The 22,055-nt window shown below is 33.8% G+C and overlaps 3 protein-coding genes and 1 pseudogene across 3 annotated transcripts; all 4 read left to right on the top strand.

Annotated features, from left to right (window-relative positions):
• Positions 1-7,178: 7,178 nt before the first annotated feature.
• LOC111309213 (Tetratricopeptide repeat (TPR)-like superfamily protein) lies at positions 7,179-11,258 on the top strand. Its single transcript, XM_089749435.1, has one exon. It carries the CDS (start codon positions 7,424-7,426, stop codon positions 9,983-9,985), a length of 2,562 nt encoding a protein of 853 aa, XP_089605561.1. The 5' UTR covers positions 7,179-7,423; the 3' UTR covers positions 9,986-11,258.
• LOC111308097 (uncharacterized) lies at positions 10,594-13,456 on the top strand (annotated as a pseudogene).
• Positions 13,457-14,931: 1,475 nt separating this feature from the next.
• Positions 14,932-18,482, top strand: LOC111309214 (E3 ubiquitin ligase BIG BROTHER-related-like). The gene is made up of 7 exons (XM_022908185.2): positions 14,932-15,379; positions 15,487-15,862; positions 15,952-15,992; positions 17,679-17,720; positions 17,796-17,917; positions 17,992-18,100; positions 18,172-18,482. Exons 1-7 carry the CDS (start codon positions 15,176-15,178, stop codon positions 18,217-18,219), a joined length of 942 nt encoding a protein of 313 aa, XP_022763920.2. The 5' UTR covers positions 14,932-15,175; the 3' UTR covers positions 18,220-18,482.
• Positions 18,483-20,335: 1,853 nt separating this feature from the next.
• Positions 20,336-22,052, top strand: LOC111308402 (Pentatricopeptide repeat (PPR) superfamily protein). The gene has a single exon (XM_022906723.2). The coding sequence runs from the start codon at positions 20,411-20,413 to the stop codon at positions 21,851-21,853; it is 1,443 nt and encodes a 480-aa protein (XP_022762458.2). The 5' UTR covers positions 20,336-20,410; the 3' UTR covers positions 21,854-22,052.
• The last annotated feature ends 3 nt before the right edge of the window (positions 22,053-22,055 follow it).

Consider the following 22,055-nt stretch of genomic DNA (forward strand, 5'->3'; position numbering starts at 1 on the left):
TTTTCCTTCTCGAAATTTTTTTTGAATTTTTCTTATGGTTTAAGGCTTGATTCTAGAATGTTGTTTGATTGCTTACAAATTTTTAGGAAAAAAAAAACAGAAATACTGATTGGCTGGCTCATTAAAATTTATTATACTTTGTATCTGAGAGAATATATTTTGATTGTTAAAAAAAACTTGATAATTTAATTAAAGTTGAGAAATCCAATTAAAACTAGTATAATAGGAAAAAATTTTATTGGTTAGATTGGTTTCTTCTTATAAAAATTTATAGAAAATACATACATATGTACATATAATTGAAATTTTATTTAATGTTTCATTTCATTTCTATTTTTAATTCCTTGTAGTTTTCGGTGGTTCAATTAGAGAATAATGAAATATATCTAATAATGTGAAAGAAGGCATTCTTTACAAAAATCAACGAAATGGGATTAAAATTGGATTATAATTCCACAAATACGTCTATTTGACCGAATGAATTATTTTTCTATACACTAGTCACCACTATAACCATTTTTCTTTTTTTTTTTTATATAACTTTAATAGGCTTCTATCATTTCTCTTTCAAGTAATGGTGCTAGGTAGAGAAGATTTTGATAGTGCTAGATCTGCCTTTCATTTTATTTTATTCAGCCTACTTGAAATTTTATCATTGACTTTCTTTTCTTTGATTGAAAACTAAATCTGATTAAAAACCTTACACTTTAGGACAAAGCTTTATTGGTTTAATGGTGCCAGGCTATACCTAAGGAAAAGCCTCAGATTTGTTTGCTCTTATTCTCAAGCAAATTTTCATCTAGTTAAATTTTGAAGCTGTTGATGTTATATTGACTGTCAAATGATAATGCATAAATTCAATTCTATGTCTTCTTAAAAACTTCTTATCTTATTGCATAAATTCAATTCTACATCAAAAACTTCTTTGCTTATTGCATGTTAGCATAAAAAAATAAAATAATGAATTAAAAATAAAAAAATGTTGTACCATCAACAAAACGAGGGCAACCTACTAATATTATATTAATTCATTTGCTAAATTTTATGTTCTATTCACAGAAGTTATACATGTCAAATTTTAAGTTAATTGAAAATATTTAATTATTTTTTAATATAATTTCAACAACTAATATATATTGAAAAAAATTATTTTTATCAAAATGATGATAAATCGAATTAACTTAAAATTTTATATGCATAATGAGGATATAATATATATGTGTATATATATATATATATATACATATGGTCATGTTTAGTGCATAGAATGTGGATAGAATAAGATGATAATCATTTTATATTATTTTAGTTTATATCTAAAAAAATGAATAGGATTATAAGGAGATTAATCATTCTTTTGTATAAGATGATTCAATCCTCCCAAAGTGGAGAGGATTATTTTTAATCCATAAGATTGAACTTACATATTTTATTATACCCTTAAAAATTACATCAATAATTTAAATTGTATAAATTTTGATGAAGGATAATTTTGATCAATAAATAAATTATCATATCCTAATATTTTTACACATCAAACATAAAATAAGATAAAAATATTTAATTTTATTTTATTTATAATATCATCTTACTATATCTTATTATAATCTTGTACGTCAAATACATCCATATATCCAATTGTTTAGGCTAGAATTAAGATAGCTCTTGCATCGAAATCTTTTTATGTCGCATGCTACCTTTATTTTTGCTTTTTGTCTCATGTGTATAGTACTGCATTTGCAAAGAGATATCATCCCATTTTTTCACCTCACATTCACATAACAAGCTAATAAAATAATTAGTGCTAATAAATAGAGATTAAAGTAATATTTTTAATGAGATGTTATTATTTGATTCATCTCATTAATGAATTATCATAATTTGATTCACTGATAGTATATAAAATCGATACACTGATATTGTATAATATATAAACTCATAAAATAATTAGTACTAATAAATAGAGTATGAAGTAATCCTTTTATATGCTAATGGATATTTATATGATACGTGATTTCATTAAAATTTATCTTATTATTATATCATAATATAAATTTTAAAACTTTTGTTATGTCTACCAATTAGCATTAGAATTTCAATCAATTTTATGATAAGGAGTTATGTTTAAAAGAGTGTGGGTTTTATTAATTAAGAATTTGACATAATAACTCATAAGGTTGATGCAAGTGTTAATGTTAGGTATCATTGACATCCCTTAAAATTAAAAAATAAAAAATTTTGAAAGCTCAATTTTTTTAGACACTCGTAATTATCTTTGGATACTCTCAAAATTTTTAATTCTTGTTAAATGATTATTTAATTATATATATTAAGAAAAATGTCTTTGATAGTACTAACACTTGTCATTTTTTTAAGATATGAGAACCACTAAACTAATAGTGTTTAATTATAATAAAATAATACAATATTATTTTAAAATTTTGTGTATAATTTTTTTATATATTATAAGCGGATACTGAAAAAAAAAAAATCCACCATTGACTCTAAATTTGATTTTATTCATTAATTATCAAAACACTCATAAATCATTTATACGTGTAATATTCACTCATGAATTGTGAAAACTATATTTTTAAATAATGACTAAAATTAATAATAAAAAAAAAGTAACGAGGAATCGGACTCCGAAACTCCTCATCCACACATTGTTGGAGCCCGAAATCTTTCTGCAGCAATTTTTTTGGGCCTATCAATGCAGCCTCTCTCAATGAGGGAATTCGGTAACAGTCATCACTATTGCAAGGACAGCTATAAGGCCTAAGGAACGTCTCCAATCCCATCCACCCTTGCTTTGTTCGTTCCATAGTTCACTAGATTTGATACTAGAATCCTAATTGTTATTGCCATCTGAAAGCCCGCGTTGAGCGCTCATGATCCTTGGCTGGGGCCATTTGTGATAGAGACTGCCATGAATAAACAGAGTCATGCTTGACTTTTTCGAGAAGTAGAGTGTAGACATGATGATACTAAAGCAAGAAGCACACAATCGATTCATGATAGTACCAATGAAAAAACCTAAAGACCTCCAAATAGCATACATTTTTTGGAACAAAATTTTTCGTCATTACAAAAGTGAAGAAGGAAGCTACTTGAGCAGCAAGATATAGGGAAGAGATAAAAAATGTCAGGATCTTGAGCTGGCTATCGAATTTGCACCAACCACTTCTAACGCCACAATTTTACATCAAAATATTTTGAGAATTTGTTATAATATATAAGTTAAGACTTATTTTTAAATTTATGATATACTTTTTATAAGTTAAAATCATGAGACTTTTAGGTTAAAACGAATAATCTCTTATAGATTATGTGCGAATCTTCACAAATGGTATTAGAACGGTCACTAATTTGATAAGAAATTAAGTGGTACACCATAAGAGCCACCTCTAAAATCTTGTTAGAGATAAGTGCTACATGATAAGAGTCACTTTTAGAATCTTAACATCTGCCTGTGATCTGCATATGTTTTGTGTTGGGTTTAACAGGTACATCAAATTTTAACGGAGGAATTTATAATGTCCTAATCCCATATCAGGATGCTTTAAGGATATGCTATGATATATAAGTTGAGACTTAATTTTAAACTTGTGAGATATCTTTTATAGAATAACATTATGAGACTTTTTGGTTAAAGTAGATAATATCTCGCAGGTTATGTGCAGATCTTCACAAATATGTGATCATGTGATCTGTGTGTACTTTGTGTTGAGCTTGCCAAACATTTCTATGTACTTCGTATTGAGCTTGACTGGGACATCAAACTTTAACAAAGGAAAATTTGTAACGTCCTAATCTCACATCAGGATGTTTTGAGGATTTATTATGACATATAAGTTGATACTTAATTTCAAACTTATAAAGCACCTTTTGTAGGACAAAATTGTATGACTTTTGAGTCAAAGCGTATAATACCTTGTAAGTTAGGTGTAGGTCTCCAAATGGTATTATAGCCAGGTTGTGATCATGTTATATATGTGTAGTAGTATTATAGTCAGGTTGTGATCATGTTATTTATGTGTGCTTTATGTTGGGCTTGACGATGACGTCTAATTTTATTGGAAAAATTTTATAATATCCCAATCTCACATCGAAATATTTTAAGTATCTGTTATGATATATATAAGTTGAGATTTAATTTCAAACTTATGAGATCTTTTTTGTAAGATAAAACTACGAGACTTTATCTCCAAGTTACTCAAGACCAGATTTTACATTTCTTTCTCAAACTGACGGGAAGAACAACTTCTGAAATTCTTCCTTTGTGGTCACCCCTCCTGCAAAAATTGCAATCATAAGAACGTTATTAGATCATCATCATCATCCTATAGCATCTGGGCAGCTCTAGAATCTTGGTAGTTATGCTAAATCAAGAAAGAGGTTTATTTTTACCTGAAATTCAAAGATCATAACCAAAGATGAGACTTCACCATACAACTCACTATAACAAAGAAAGTGAGTTCATTATCGTAATGCCTCGTTCCAGTACCATCAATATAAGCACCCGCATCCATCTTTGACAGAACCAATATGAAGCTTTATACCTTTCCTAGAAAAATCGAACTAGTAATTATACAGTGAATTTTGTCAAACATTTTAAACTACATAAATAGACTATAGTAATAGTATCATATTACTGTCATACATATGTTTCTATATATAGTTTCTAGTTCTATAAACTTCTATTATTTTTTACTATATCACTCTTAGCTTCAATGGAATGTCAACTTAGATTAATTATGTAGTACGGAAGCTTATGATTCTCATCCAGTTCTATATTCCTTCTTCTAGAGAAACTGAACTTTCACTGTCATGGCGCCTACCTCTTAAGTTCATTCAAGAGCCAACTAGAAATATAATCATATAGTGGCATAACATTATTGGCCTGGTTGATTAGTAAGAATATTATTGGCTATTCACTTTACTCTTTCAAATCTTTGGATTCTTTAGCTCTTAACAACTCTTGATTCGAGAGGCAGGTCGAACTTCAAAATTTTACTCTCATGCAAATGGATAACTGATAAAAGTCAGAAAATAAATATCCTAAAGTGAAAAGAGACGAATACTAAGGGATCTATGGATATATGATCATGAATGCTTATGGTTGAACTATAAGAGCAGTGTAGGCTCAAGCCACGTGAAACGTTTTACTTTCAGATGGGGCATTGTCATGGACAAGTTTGTTTTCTTTAAGAGATGGATCGTACCAAGATGCTCTTTGATCTGAAAATTGAAAAGAAGCAGAACTTATTCTTTAATCTTTATCAGAATCTGTTATGGTATCAAAAAGGGAGGTGTGATCAAGTAACACAACCAAATGTAAAGGACTGGGGGTGATGCATCTGTGAGACTGAGACTATATAAGCAAGTCTCCTGTGTCCTAATTTTTTCAGACTCAGAGTCAGGAGGCAATTAGTGATAGGTATATGCAAAATATATCTAACAAGGCAACTCGCATTCACTCTCCCTCAAGGGCTTCAGCAGCCTGTCGTATGTTCAAGCTTAATTCGCCTGCAATGACGACTTTGTGGTGGATGAAGTCCTTGTTGGAGAGTCCATGATACCTGTCTTGCACTCTTTATGGGAGGATCAGTTATAAATTACCAACAGCAAAAACGTCTCAATTCAGACAGAGCTACATGGTCTTTCTTTTTTTAAATGAAAATGTTAAATTTCATCCATTTTAGAATCTCTATATAGCCAACTTTTTTGCCATTTTTGCAGAGAACTACTAAAAAAATACTTACTATAATTTTCTATTTCTACGCTGTTGATATATTTTTTCTGATATTTGAGGCTGTAAAGGTTAATAATCATTGAAATTAAAAGTCTACAATTCTACCAACAAAGCACAACAGATGACTATACACAGTGGATATATATATATATATATATATTTTCATCCAAAAACCAATTTCTTGGACAAAGGCTCATCCATCCAAATACAAAAGAAACCTTTGTTATCGCCATAATTAACAATACCACGTTTCACAGGAAAAAACGGTATGATTGAATAAAAAAAACAGTAGATAATGAAAGCGGCCAACGGCCAAGGCCTGAGCAGATAAATAGACATAGTTCATCCTATTTTGTAACGAAGTCATCAAGATTTCTTCAGCTTTTACAGGCATGCTAAAGAGGCATTCAACTCAGGCCAGGGAAGAAATTATGAAGGTCGTGTCACCACCTTTGTTGATCACTTGTATAATTGCTGCAATGGGAGGTATCCTCTTCTATTTTTTGAATAGATATAATTATATCATTGATTTTTTTTTTTTTTAATTTGGTCAAAAAAATTCAAAAGTTCAAATATTTTATAAACGTATAATATATATTTATTCTCTCAAGAAATATTTTTCTTTTGTCAACTTTTGATCATTTTATAAGTAAATTAAAAATGAAATAATAAAATTATATTTATTTAAAAATAAATGATAAATTTGATCAATAAAATCATCTTAAGTAAAATAATAAATTTATATTTTATTTCGAAAAATAATTTTAGATCAATTATTGTTTAGTTTTGATTACGTTACTATGAAAGTTTTTATTTATTTATTATTCATTATTTATTCTATTATAATCATGTGACACTTGTTCTATAATATAGTGGGACTTGTGAAAGGGTAACACAAATAAATAAAAATAAATTTTTAAATATACTGATCATGAAATTTTTTAATTTTATAATTGAGGTTTAAGTTGATGATAAATATTTTTTATTGCATATTTAAAATGATAAAAAAAATTAATTTTAAAAAAAAATAAAACATTTGTCATTATCTTAATCATGTTTATAAAATTAAAAATTTTTATTGTCAACATATCAAATAATTTTTCATAAATAAAAGCAAAGAGAAATTAATATTTTTGGGTTACAAGACAAATTAACATTAAATTATAAGAATAATTTGTATAATTTATTGAAGGAATTGGAATTTTTAATTTTAATAATTAAAAAAAAATTATATTGACTTACAGGACAAAGCTACAAATATGTTGGAAACGTAAAAATGTATATATATATATATATATATATAATTCTATAACCATATGAAAATTTGATTTAATCTCCGTTTATCAAATTATTAAGTTTAAACCAAGAAGGAAAAAGAGATTTAAAATATTTTTACTTAAACTAAAAATCAATTTTTTTATGATCTCTTTAAAGATTTTGTACTTCAAACAAAAGAATTTGGGTGGAGCCGGGCTCCGACCCTAGTAACTATAAAACGCTACATTGGTTTCTGTATTCTGGTGTGAGTTGGAGGCAAACTTGTAAAAGCCACGGGAGACGGGCGATTTTGCCACCTTAATCTTAGCCAGACTTTCATACTCCTCCAAACATTGTAGAATCCTGATAAGCTAAAATTCCCTCTTAGATCCTTTCTTTGTTTCGTTTCTCATGGCTTTGTCGAGAATCATAAAATCCCATCAAATTCTCTTCAAATCTACCAAACCAATTAGACCAAATTGTTTGTCACTAGTCTCCCGTAAAAACCTGTTTTTTTCCTCAAATCAACAACGACCCATTTGCACCAAACTTCAAAACGACAATTTTCTCTCACCAGATCAGATTAACATCTCAAATGCCTTCATTTCAATCCTAATCAAGCAACCTTTTTCTCCAGATAACCCAGAGCTCAAAAACCTCGTACCACTACTCACCAATAAAGTTGTCGAAGCCGTACTAACATCCATCAAGAACTGGAGAGTAGCTCATCTGTTTTTCATGTGGGTTTCAAGTCAACATGGTTATAAGCATAATATTTATGCTTACAATGCCATGGCCTCAATTCTATCACGTGCTCGACAAAATGCCCTAATAAAGACTTTGGCTTTGGATGTCCTGAATTCCCATTGTTCTATGAATCCTGGGGCTTTGGGTTTTTTTATTAGGTGTTTGGGGAGTGTTGGGTTGGTTGATGAAGCTAATAACTTGTTTGATCAGGTTAAAAGAGTCGGTCTGTGCATACCAAATAGTTATAGCTATAATTGTTTGTTAGAAGCTTTGGCCAAATCTTGTTTGATTGATTTGGTTGAGGTCAGATTGACAGAGATGAGAGGTTTGGGGTTGGAATTTGATAAGTACACGCTGACGCCAGTTTTGCAGGTTTATTGCAATGCTGGGCAGTCTGATAAAGCTTTGAGTGTGTTCAATGAGATGTTTGAAAGGGGTTGGGTTGATGAACATGTTTTTTCCATCTTGGTTGTTGCCTTTAGTAAGTGGGGTGAAGTTGATAAGGTAATTGAATTGATCGATAGAATGGAAGAGCGCAATAAGAGGTTGAATGAGAAGACATTTTTTGTTTTAATTCATGGATTTGTGAGGGAATGTAGAATGGATAAAGCTCTTTGCTTGTTTGATAAAATGCGAAAATTGAAGTTTTGTCCTAGTATTTCACTTTTTGATGTGATGATTGGAGGGCTCTGTATGAATAATGAGCTTGAGAAAGCATTGTCTTTATATTCAGAAATGAAAGAGTTGGGAATTAATCCTGATTTTGGCATACTGACAAAGCTAATATGTTCTTTCTCTAAAGAAGGAGAGTTGGAACGATTGCTTGAAGAATGCTGGGAAGATATGAATTCACAGCCTACGAACCTGCTTTACAATTCTGTCTTGGAAGGCCTTGTTCGCAATGGCTTAATAGATATAGCTTACAATCTTCTTCGAGCAGTAATGGGGAACGACAGCAATGGTGATAGTATTATTGCTAAGTACTTTATGGACAAAAAAGAAATAATTACCCTTAAAACTAATTCATTTCCTATTGTTATTAATGGCTTGCTTGATGCTGGTAAGATGGATATGGCACTAACTCTCTTCGGAGAAATGATTCAATTTGGTTGTAATCAAACTTTGTTAGTTTATAACAATTTGATTGATGCACTGTGCAAGTTAAATAGACTGGAAGAGAGTTATGAGCTTTTGAGACAGATGAAGGAAGTGGGGCTTGAACCAACCCAGTTTACACACAATTGCATATTTGGGTGTCTTTGTCGGAGAGAGGATGTTGATGGAGCAGTTGATTTGGTGAGAAAAATGCGGTTTTATGGCCATGAACCATGGATAAAATATTCTACCTTGCTCGTGAAAAACTTGTGTCAACATGGGAAGGCAGAGGAAGCTTGTAAATTTCTCACTGAAATGGTACAAGAAGGTTTTCTCCCTGATATAATTACCTATTCTGCTGCAATGAGTGGTTTGATCAAAATTAAATCAGTGGATAAGGGTTTGGAGCTATTCCAAGATATTTGTGCTCGTGGGTATTTTCCTGATGTAATTTCTTATAACATACTGATAAAAGCGCTATGTAAGGTGCAAAGAGTTGCAGAAGCTGAGCATCTCCTGAATGAGATGATGCTGAAGGGACTTGTTCCCTCAACAGTAACATATAATTTTTTGATAGATGGCTGGTGCAAAAATGGTGAGATTGACCAAGCTATGCTTTGCCTTTCCAAGATGTTTGGAAAAGAGAGGGAGGCAAATGTCATTACATATGCAACTCTAGTTGATGGATTATGCAATTTTGGAAGACCTGATGACGCTCTAAAGCTATGGAGTGAAATGAAGAGAAAAGGTTGTGCTCCGAACAGAATTGCTTATCATGCTCTCATAAATGGACTTTGCAAGTGTGGTAGGTCCTCTGCAGCTCTAGTTCTTTTCAATGAGATGAAAGAGAAGGAAATGAGACCTGACAGCTATGTCTATATAGCACTAATAAGTGCTTTTCTATCAGACACAAATTTACCCTCTGTTTTTGACATGATAAAAGAGATGGTTGATGTAGGAAATTTACCAGATCCACTAGGTAAGAACTATCTTATCATAAGAGATGCAATTTGTAAATTGTCAGAACATGCCAGAACATCCTCTGGCATAAAAGATCTTATAGAAGAGGGCAGGATTCCAGATGTCAGTCTCTCAGAAGGAGATGAAGGTATACATAAGCCCTCTATTTGATCCAATGTCAGGTAAGATCACAGTTAAAATTAAAAGAGAATTTGTTTAGTCATGGGAGCAATGATTGTTTTCTGAGTCGCATCATCTATATCCGGTGTTATGTTATCAGATCCAGCATAATGAAATGAGGTAAATTCCTTCCATTCTTTGTAAGCCATTGTAAATTAGAACTTAATCGATAATACTTCAATCTTGATATTGGTTGATGGGATCCGACTAACAATGTTTTGGAGTTAGTCTAAAAGGTAGACATGACATGCTGCCATGCCTATACATGTAATTTGCAGGTTTTTAGGGCCCTACAAAATGACAATAGTAAGTGCCCTTGGTTCAATATGCAAAGAATAGGAAGGTCCAATCTGCAACTCCAAGAACTAAAAGTGTGGAAGGAAACATAACTGTCAAATGGCAGTTTGGACACATTCCCAAAATACAGAGACTTTAACCCCTTATTAATAACCTTTTGTCATTAATATTTTGATAGCCGTCAATAGAAGAAACAGGACCCTCCTCCATGTATCCATCCTTTTTAAAGTACCCCTTCCCCATTTAAGCCCTTTATCCCCTGCACACCTGAGAGAAAGCAAGGTGGATATCTTTTATGAACCATGCCAACAGATTTGGATAGGCAATATGGCTATACAGCCAGGCCTTCAAGCCTGGTGAATTCCATCTTCATGTCCACAGTCAACATGGCAGCAAAGATGCTTGTCTCGGTGGCTTCAAGCATAAAAGCTGAGAACACACAAAAGTGGAAGCCAAAAGATCATTTGAGGTTCATGGTCATGCTAATGACTTGGCTGATGGTGTGGGTTCTTAGGTTTTTGATGGATCATTTCCCCTGCTCTCTGAGTTCTTCTCTGGACTATCTGCTTGGTGCCTTGTCGTCTGTTAGATCATTCCAGCTAGCTCCATACTCATCATCATTAGCAGAAACATTGTCATCTTCTAGTTTATCATTGAATTTGATACTTCACGACGGGGTTGATGGACCATCTGTTAAAGCCCTGGAAAGAGCACTAACTCATGTAAGTCTACAACTTCAATCCACCACCTGGAACCTTAAATTTTTCAAAGAGATCTTTTAGAACTTATCCCTTTTTTTAGGCCATTAATATTTTTCTCCTCCAAATGTTTTTTTTTTTTTTTAAAGTTTTACCGTCTATGATAGGTTTGAAGACCCATAATGTTATGTCACCAATGAACCACAAGGTCCTCTTTTGAACAAAAAACATTTAAGTCCTTATTGACTGGTTGGAAGATCTTTGCAGTGTTCAGAGTTTTTTTTTTTTTTTTTTCATTACTGTTTTCTTCCCTTTTTATCAGTACAAAAGTGATTTACCAATGGTTTTCCCCCCTTATTATCAATATTCAAGTTTTAAACAATTAGGAATGTATAATTATACAAATTACAGTAAGGGTGCGTTTGGGAGGGAGCAAACGGCACCTGCCGAGCAGACATTTCAGCATTTCAAGCATGCAACGTATAAGGAACAAAAGAAGGTGACAATATCACAATACTTGTAAAATATAGGAGTATCAAAAAGCAAGAAGAAACGAAATAGAAAATGAGAGGAAAGGTGACATACAGAAAGGTTCAAGTCCAATAAAATGGATGCGATGCAACGTATCCGTCTTTTAAAACAACAGAGAAACATGTGGATGTGGTCTTGGCATGCGGAATTTTACAAGCACCGCACCATCTGTATCATGAGCAGAGCTGCTTCTTCGCACAGAGCAGTGAGCACCCGGGAAGGGACTGGTCTCTAGACAAAACCCAAATGATTATCAGGCAGCCTCTTTCAGCTCCCTCCTCCCCTTTGTCATTTTCTGATTAGAAAAAGGTTCTCTGCTTCATTTTCTCAATAATAATTGACATTTTCCCTGTTAATCCTGAGAAAATTGGGGCAGATTTCAGTGCCAGCTTACTGACCCGCCCACGACAATTATTCTGTTTCAGAAATCCAAGTTGCTTCCCTCTCTGCAATCTATTGATGAAAAACACTGGCACCATTGCCTTGTAAAACTGTAGGTTGGCTTAAATTGTAAAGAGAGTGCTTTTCTATTTATTGCATAGATTCGAACAAGTTAAAAAGTTGTGAAAAATTTTTTTTTTTTTAATTTAAGTCCGATATAAATAAATTTGTTTGTACCGATACTCGAAAAAAGAAAGTACTGGATGAAGCCTAAAATTCCCCTGCTGTTAAATAAAAAAATTGTACTAATGTAACACATCCTCGATCACCCTAGAGACTAGTAGCCTGCCAGCATGCCAAAGTTGCAAAAGCTTTCTTGGGTGTGCCACAGTGGGTACAGCCCTTTTATTTCTTCACCCTTTCAAGTGTGAGATTGTAATATTAAATTATTAATTTGTACTTATTAGTTATTATTAAAATGGTGATTCTCTGCTCCAGATTTACAAATTAATAAAGGAAAATTGAAAATGTTCTGTTTAATTAGCAGATTTTGGCCCTACTCAACGAGTTACCGGCTTCACCAAGAAAATACCAATTTACAATGGCGATGGCTGACAAGATCATGGAAGATAACGCAAAGGGACGACCACGCGAAGCTTCTCCATGTTAATTGAATGGCTCTAGCTTCATCTTTTACACGTACATGCACCCTGCTGCACCGCTCGATCCCTCCAACTCCAAAGCACGCCATCAGGAGAGGACGGTGACTCGCGGCATATGCACGCCATCAAGGCTATCCCTTTCGGCTCCTGCATAGCATCATACATGAAGGGCATAAGCCTATGATTGAATGCAACATTTTCTTGGTTTCACAGTGCCACAGGGCGTTTGCAGAGGAGGGAATCGGGAATAGCTAGATCATGTGATGGACAGGATTAGTACGGTGTGGTGATGGCTGAGAAGTTAGCACAAGAGTTAGTGTGGATAGCTAACAAGCTTAGGAGTTATGGGGATGTTAATGAGGCTTTGGTGCGGTGGAGTTTTGCTTCCGGTTTGGCTTTTCTATCCCTCACAGATAGTCCCAGCGTTCAGGGCTGCATTGTTAAGATCTCTGGTCATGTCCCTCTTTTAGGCTCCAATTAAGCACATTATACCCTCCAAGCCATATAGGCTAAAGTCTAAACTATAGAAATTAAAATATTTCTGGTACCAAATCGTTCACCGAAGGGTTTTTCCCCCTACAGACATTTTATTTTGGGAGCTGACTCGAAAAGATTTAGAGATTTCAAGGCAAGTGAAATTCCGCTTGCTGGAGGGTTGGATTCCATTGTTTTGCCATGCAAGCAATTGTCTTGCCTATCCTGTCTTAACGAGTGTTCAGAAGGCAGACATAGAGAATGCAATGGATGAAGAAATCTCCAGGTTTCCTGCAATGGATCAAGAAGTTATCCTCACCAATTGGCTTCAGGACTACGCTGTATCCATCTCTGATTGGCCAAATCTCCGAATATATTATGATCGCTGGTAACAATCTACTCGAGATCTAGTTACATAGATACAGAGCATGGCACGATGTTCTGTAACTTACAGTTGAATAGTACTCGTGTTCCAAGTACTCTCAGTTAACCTGCAATGGATTACCTTTTTCTTTTTGTTCAACAACCGTGGAATATTGCCATTTAGATGTGATTAATTCAAGACACAAGGTACAGCAGCTCAACTCCCAAAGTTCTATGTTGTTCCGACACTTCATTTACCTTTGGAGGAACATGGATACAAAGATCCAACCCTCTAAATATATGGAAAAACCTAAAAAAAAAATTGAGTATACCCGAGTCCGAGTAACATATCTCAAGTTAATCCACAAAATGTTGGTTGGGAAACCAAAAGAAAATTTACACAATGACAAAATAATTCATGTTACCTTAAAGGACGTCTTACAAAAATTCTGATCCTTGCCATTTATTTTATCAACTGCCTTCAAATTGCCTTAAGCGTGGATTCAGTTTCACAGCTTCTTCGGATCAGCTTTTGCATTTCTCTCGAACTGCTAAGCATGTGACATCGAAGGTGCAGCAACGTGTATGTGTCACAGGTCAAGACTTAAGCTCCGAACCCGCGCGGCTCCAAGATCCGGATATTCACCCTTCCGACATCCCAGATCAACCTACTTGCCACGGTTCACACCCTTGTGAGGTATTTTTCGCTCTGGCCCCCTCTGGCCTCACGGCGTCACGAGGTTGGCCATTCTCCCGCACCTCACGGCGTCACGAGGTTGGCCATTCTCCCGCACCCAACCTCGTGACGCCTTCGTCACGGAGGTTGGCCACCCTGCCTGCCTCCCTCGAGGTGCTTGGCGTGGATCGAACGGTTTAAAGCTGGCTCTGATACCACTTATCACAGGTCAAGACTTAAGCTTCGAACTCGTGCAGTTCCGGGACCCGGGCATTCACCTTTCCGGCGTCCCAGATCAGCCTACTTATCACGGTTCACACCCTTGTGAGGTATTGTCCACTCTGACCCCTTCTGGCCTCACGGTTTTGTCTACAAAAGTCGCCTCAAAAGGAAGAGGTGGTGTGAACCCTTTTATACCTCAGGGACCCTCCTATTATGTTCGATGTGGGATTCAGAACTTCCCCTTAGGTCCTTGACATATGATTCTTCCTACTTGTACGATTTCTGTAAAAATCACAAAATTGCTAAACTATAAATTCCCAGTTGGGGAGCTGTAAAATCAAAAAATAGAGCAAGGCAATCATTTTTTTAATGATCAACTTGGAATTCATGCAGGGAGAGGAATGAACGTCTTTGTGGCCGAGGAAGAGAAACCCACTCATGATCTCATCCTTCTGTTTTGATTTCTTCCTTCAATCATGATGAAACCAATTGAATTTGACAATGAAAGAGTACGACTGTTCACTCAATAAAGGCCCATATTGGAGTTAAGAGTTTTAAACTTAAGCCTTATCGGAGCCCAAAGTTTATTTCAGTACTTTATTTATTTATTTCAAGTTTTTCAATCAAAGAAATAAATAAAGAAAGACTCCACCCACCCCCTCCTTCCTTCCTCTCTCCAATCATTCGCCTCTCTCTCTTCCTTCTTTTATATTTGTTTAGATTCTTGGATTGTTAGCGGATTCGATCGAATTCGAACCCACCCTCGATCTCTCTCTTCTTTATATTTTCAGTAAACCACCTTTTTTTTTTCTCTTTTCTGATCTTATAGTTTTTATTCAAGGAACAGCGAAACGAAATTTAGGGAAGACGGCAAAGAATGTCGACGGAACAGAAAGAACAAGAACCTAACCCGAAGGGTAACGATAGGGATAATTCAAACGGTGAAAGTGAACATGAAGAAAAACAACAACAAGAAGAAGAAGAAGAACAGGCTCCATGTCAGTCGTCGACAAGAACTCCTTTCACTAATCTCAGTCAGGTCGATGCTGACCTGGCTCTTGCTCGAACCCTCCAAGAACAGGTAAAATTTTAAAATTTTTTTATTATTTTTGGTTTATTACTTTAAAATTTATTAATTTTTGTGGGATTATTTGTAAAATTACTTTTTTTTTTTACCATGTGTTGTAGGAAAGGGCATATATGATGCTTATGATGAACAATGATGGGAGTGATTATGGAAGTTGGGAGGCTGGAAGCTATTTACATGATGATGATGATTTCGGGGATCCCCATGATCATGATGATACTGATGGCGATGATGATGATGATGTGGAGGAGGAGGAGGAGGAGGATCAGGGGGAATATGATGGCACTGATGCTGATAATGATGTGGATGCCTTTGATGTGCATGCTCATACTGAGAATGGGGAGGAGGATAACAACCCTGGTGTTGAATACGACCCAGCTGTTTTTTCCAGTGATGAGGCGTATGCTAGAGCGCTTCAGGATGCCGAAGAAAGAGAAATGGCTGCTAGATTGTTCGCCTTAGCTGGGATTGATGATAGTGAGTGTTTATTACTATGAGATTCTTGTTAATACTTTCAAATTTACGTCAATGTTAAGAGTGTTTACTAAAGTTTTACTAATTTGCAGGAGGAATTGTTACCTTAGAGGATCATGGCGGTAACTCTCAGGTATGGATTCTTTTACATATGAGTTCTCAACCCATATGTGTGTGTGTGTGTGTGTGTGTGAATCTCTAGGTTCCTTGATGGAAAAAATTTTCGATCAGATAAATAGTTTGCTAACATAGGGTATGTTATTGATATCTCAATTCAGTGCCCTATATGTCGACTTCTTTGCTTAGATACCTCTTTGGCTGACTTTCTTATATTGGAATGGTGATTTAAAGTTGTCATCAGTACGTTATTGCATTTGAAAACTGATTTAAAATGGATGGTTTGTGTTTATCTGGACTTTGGTCTCCATATAAGTGTATTATGGTTAAGAATTTTTGCTTGTTGGTAACGTTTGCTATGGTGAGCAGGTTAACCTGTATTACTATTTGTCGTCCTACCTATATGAAGGGTTTGTTTTACTTGGTGCATATGCCTTATATCTATCAGAGGAATAAGTTAGTTGTTTGCCTCTTTGAATCTGGTCATCTTTTTTTTATTTTTCCTGTTTGTCTAATTTTATTTTTTCCTTCACTATTAAACAAGAAACATGAACTGATGTATGTGACATATATAATTTTACATGCTTGCACATGTGCTTGTAAATACTTAGAGGGTCAACTATTCTTACTTTGCTTTCTTTCCTACATGCCTGAAAGATTGAAAACTGGAATAGTATATCAGGTAGCATGTCTGGTTTTCACTTCCTTGATCACAAAGATTTTGAATTGGAAAATTTTGGATTTTTTGTATTGTTATGTGTGCTTGTGCGTTAAAACTTTATATATTGAACAAGACTTTTTACCGGAATGGCACTAAAGCTAAAACCTTAGCAAGTTATTTCCAATCTAATGCCTGGGATGCTACATTTGGGTTTTACTCCTCTTTCCTTCATTAAATCACAATGGCCATTAAGTTATCTGATTTCTATTAGCTTTTAAGTTTTTAGGTAAAATGCACATAATAATGTTAGCACTTGATTCCATCTTGGTGGTCATCTCATATGATCAACTAGAAAAAGTGTGAATCATCCATTTGGTTGTTACTTTTAAATTGTTATAAGCAGGGTTCCACACTTGACAATCCCCTCTCTTTTCTCTATCTCTGTGGTTATGTCTGTCCCTTCATATTCTTGGTTGATAATATGATGTCTGGTTCTGTTTTAGGGTTCTACATGTAATGGTTGTTCTTTTACATTTAGAATTGCTTTTATTGGGATTGATCTGGTGATATATTGGAATAAAGAATCTGTGTTGATTATTTACGACGGTCGACCTTTTTGTGTATTAACAGTGCTGAGAATATTTGTTGTGCATAGCTTGAAAGTGAGGATAATGTTGTGATTGGTTCACAATTTGTAGTTGTCATATGTTGTAGTCCTCAATAATTTTTTTTGAAACCCACTGTTGTATTATATATTTTTCTATGCCCATAGCCATTGTCAGATATCAAGTCCATTGGAGAATAGAAGCTAGTTCTGTTCTACAGTGCTCTTAATGAGATTTGACTATGAATTTTTATGAAATAGAAAATCCATGTACGATTACCTTGACATTTGGCATGCAGGATAGAACATGATTTCTCTCTCTCTCTCTCTCTCTCTCTCTCTCTCTCTCTCTCTCTCTCTCTCTCTTTTAAGCAGTGCTGGAACATATTATTTCACTTTTTTTCAAGTCTTAGTCTGTTGTTGACATGCGTTTGCAGGATACATGGGAGGAAGTTGATCCTGATGAGCTTTCATATGAGGTAAGCTGCCTTGTGGATTTTAGTTCTTTGACATTTTCCTTCGACATTCTTACTAAGCTTGATTCTATCATTTAGGAACTCCTTGCACTCAGTGAAGTAGTTGGAACTGAGAGCAGAGGGCTTTCAGCTGATTCACTTGCCTCCTTGCCTTCAGTAACATACAAGGCAGGAAGCAGTCAGAGTGGCAGCAATGATTCGTAAGTTGAATGCCATAGTTTTTTATGCCTGAACTTTTTTAAGTTGATGGTTGTGTTTGTATCCTTGTTTCCAGGTGTGTCATATGCCGTGTAGACTATGAGGATGGGGACTCCTTGACAGTGCTTTCTTGCAAGCATTCATATCATCGTGAGTGCATAAATAATTGGTTGAAAATAAACAAGGTATGCTTATTTACATTCTGACATTTTACAATGCAATGGGTACCAAATAATGTATTCCTGTGTTACTGCAGGTCTGTCCTGTTTGCAGTGCTGAGGTCTCTACCTCGGGGCAGAGCTAGTATTTTTGGACAATCCTCTTCCTCAAGCCTTAAGCCACCTGCTTGTTTTAATACGCAGAATGTACCATCTCTTTATGGGGGAAAATACTTTTATCAACAAATCTTCCTCTCTATCCATTCTGTGCTGTAACCCCTTTGGAATCTGTTTACTGTCTCTCTTATGGCCACGAGCCGTGCTTTTTAGACAAGTGACCATCTTACTCACCAATCTCTGTTTATTTTTCTCTTAATATACCAAATGCCTAGCCATTGAAGATCTTCAATTTTAATACAAAGAAACTGAAATTGCATCTGCATCTGCGTCTGTATATTTTCGGTGAAGGAATCATATATACATACATACATATGTATATATATATTTCACAACATGCATAGAGACCTCATAAGATTTGTCACATAGAAGTTTATGTGGATAATTTTTTTAAATGATTCATAGGATAGTTTTTAAAAAAGAAAAATAAATTTTTAATTATAAATTAGATAATTTTAAATTTATTCAAATATTCAAATTATTCAAATTATAATTAAAAATCAAATCAATTTAAAAGTGTATTTGTTAAAATTAAAAATATTAAATATGAATTTTATCTACTTAATAAATAATTTTAGTTATTTATCAAATAGCATTATTGAAGAAATTATTTAATTATCAAAATTTTTCAAATATGGTTAAAAATTACAAAGATTAACTTTATTTAAATCTTTCAATAATCTTGTTTTTCTCTTAATTTGAATAGATAAAAAATTATATCTTTGAAAATTTTATTAAGATATTGAAAGTTCTAACAATTTTTTAGGCAAAATATTAAAGTTTTAAATAACTTTTTTATTAAATGTTTAAATAAAAAGACCATCAAAGGGATTACATCCATCTCAACTCTAATTATCAAATTTATATTTTAAATATATGTAAAAAAATTTGATTTCATCTTTATTACTTATTATATCATTTTCAATTTAAAAATTAATTTAAAATTTATTGATTTAATCCCAATTGTCACTAAAGAATTGTTCTACAAATTTAAAATTATAAATGTAATGTGTTCTATCAATTTTTTTTTTCAATTTGTAATTTTTTTTCAAGATATATTTTTTACTATTGCAATTTATTTTTTTGTCTATAACTTTTTTAAATATATTTTTTTTTGTTATTTGTAATTTCTTTCTTATGAAATTTTTTTTTTAATTTATTTTTTATTTTTTCACATATCTATTAATATTTTTCATATTTTGTACAGCAATTTAATCAAGATTATAAAAGTGAAAGTATGTTAATATTTTTTTATTATTTAATTCATCATTTAAAATATATATTTTTATTTTTATTAGAATGACATAATTTATTTTTATTTAATATAATCTCACATGTGTAGAAATATTATTGTAAATAAAAAATCTAAAAATATATATAATTTTTTTATTATTTTTAAAAAGTTGATTTTTTAATGACAAAGTAGTATGTATGAATTTCATATATATTATAAATTTTAAAGATTTGTGTACCAATCACAATCTAATTATCACATAAAAAAGGAGCAGCAATGAAAATCTTTGGAACATAATGCTTGTTATTTCTAATGGAAACATGCAAGTATATTATAGTCCATTTTGGTCAAGGAATGAATCAATCAAATGCTGTTTCTTTCATTTTTGCGCCAATATGAAAGTGAGATTGCATTGGTCTTTCGCCTAAGGGGTACTTCAGCTGCTGGTCAAAGACTTGGAGTCTTGGACTTGATGCTTGGATCTGTTGGATTCTCCATTCGATAGTGGCTCATGAACTATTAGGAAAAAAAAAAACTAAAGGCAAAAAGTAATGACAATCAACAGGATTTGACCGATCTCAAGTTTTAAAAAAAAAAATGAAAAGAAAATCTTGTCCTAATCCGATTTTACCTTCATTTAAAAAAAAAATACATATTTTTACTAGATGAAGACCGATCAAAACTCATCTGATATGGATTTTTTTTCATTGTAAAAAAGATTACACCTTATTCTAACAAAATAAGAAAATTGTTTCGATTTTGTAAAATAAAGATTATTATTTTTCATAAGACCCAAGTGGGTCTTGTTTTTGTTTGGGCTTCATTCAAAACTGTCCAACAACATTAGCCCAAGAATGTAGGAAATCTGAATCTGAAGACAACTAAAATGCTTTTGAGTTTCAAGTTGGCGTTCCTGTAAATGTGAAATGTTCCAAGCTCTTATTACCGTCCTTAATAAATGCAAATCATTCTCTGAACTAAAGCAAATTCATGCTCTGCTAATAACTTTTGGCCTCTGTCATGATGACCCAATGTTATCAAAACTTCTCTTTTTCTCTGCTTTCTCCGATACAGGCAACATCGATTACGCAAACCGGGTTTTTTCCAGGCTACCCACCCCAACAGTCTTTAATTGGAACACGATTATCCGAGGTTACTCCAACAGTAAAAATCCAAACAAATCATTTTCAGTTTTTATTAAAATGTTGAGAGCCGGAGTCTTCCCTGATTATTTAACATACCCTTTTCTGGCCAAGGCATCTGCACGCCTTTTAAAGCCAGAACTTGGTGGTGCAATTCATGGCCACGCGTTAAAAAATGGGTTGGAGTTAGATAAGTTTATAAACAACTCTTTGATACATATGTATGCATCTTGTCGTGACATAGTTTACGCTCGTCGAGTGTTTGATGGAATGCCCATGAAGAATATTGTTTCGTGGAATGCTATGTTAGATGGTTATGCTAAGTGTGGGGATATGGCTTTGGCGCGTCAAGTTTTCGATTTGATGCCTCAAAGGGACGTTGTTTCGTGGAGCAGTTTGATTGATGGGTATGTTAAGAGTGGGGATTATAAGGAGGCGTTGGCAGTTTTCGAGGAAATGCGGGTCTTGGGTCCCAAGGCTAATGAGGTAACTATGGTGAGTGTGTTGTGCGCTTGTGCGCATCTGGGTGCTCTTGATCAAGGGAGGTTAATGCATTGTTATGTGATGGACAACGGGTTACCAATGACTTTGGTTTTACGTACTTCTCTTGTTGATATGTATGCTAAATGTGGGGCAATAGAGGAAGCTCTGGATGTCTTTCGTTGGGTTTCTAATGGTAGGAGTGATGTGTTGTTGTGGAATGCTATGATTGGAGGGTTTGCTACTTATGGATTGGTTAAAGAATCGCTTCAATTGTTTACTGAAATGCAAATAGTTGGGATTGTCCCGGATGAGATCACGTACTTGTGCTTGTTGAGTGCTTGTGCTCATGGTGGATTAGTGAAGGAAGCTTGGTACTTCTTTGAGTGTCTTGGTAAATATGGCTTGTCTCCTAAGAGTGAGCATTACGCTTGCATGGTGGATGTCATGGCTCGAGCAGGGCAGGTAGCAGAGGCATACCAATTTCTATGTGAAATGCCCATGGAGCCAACAGCATCATTGCTGGGTGCTCTGCTAAATGGGTGCTTAATACATGGAAAATCTGATCTTGCAGAAATAGTAGGAAGGAAGCTAATTGAGTTAGAACCAGATCATGGTGGTAGATATATTGCCTTGTCAAATGTTTATGCTACTGCCAAGCGATGGAATGAAGCAAGAACAATGAGAGAGGCCATGGAGAGAAGAGGAGTGAAGAAGTCTGCTGGATTTAGTTGTGTGGAGATATGAGGAGCTCTTTACAGTTTTATAGCTCACGATGAAACACACCCAAATTCGGAACAAATTTATAAAATGCTAAAATTTATTGTAAGCCAAATGAAACGTGATGTTAATAAGGATAATCAATAAAATATCTTTTTATGAAATGAAATGTAGTTGAGTGCATGTTATCTTTTCAATAAATTTCCCCAAAGAATGTTTATCTTGAGTT

The sequence above is a fragment of the Durio zibethinus genome, chromosome 2 (assembly GCF_047325235.1).
Source record: "Durio zibethinus cultivar Kanyao isolate XHJ-2024 chromosome 2, ASM4732523v1, whole genome shotgun sequence".
NCBI classification, from domain to species: Eukaryota; Viridiplantae; Streptophyta; class Magnoliopsida; order Malvales; family Malvaceae; genus Durio; species Durio zibethinus.

What these genes read in the sequence shown, in the direction of transcription:
- LOC111309213 (XM_089749435.1), top strand. Translation starts at nt 7,424, where the DNA reads ATGGCTTTGTCGAGAATCATAAAATCCCATCAAATTCTCTTCAAATCT.
- LOC111309214 (XM_022908185.2), top strand. Translation starts at nt 15,176, where the DNA reads ATGTCGACGGAACAGAAAGAACAAGAACCTAACCCGAAGGGTAACGAT. An exon ending in CTCGAACCCTCCAAGAACAG is followed by an intron (nt 15,380 to 15,486) that starts GTAAAATTTTAA and finishes CATGTGTTGTAG; the next exon opens with GAAAGGGCATATATGATGCT. An exon ending in ATTGGTTGAAAATAAACAAG is followed by an intron (nt 18,101 to 18,171) that starts GTATGCTTATTT and finishes GTGTTACTGCAG; the next exon opens with GTCTGTCCTGTTTGCAGTGC.
- LOC111308402 (XM_022906723.2), top strand. Translation starts at nt 20,411, where the DNA reads ATGTTCCAAGCTCTTATTACCGTCCTTAATAAATGCAAATCATTCTCT.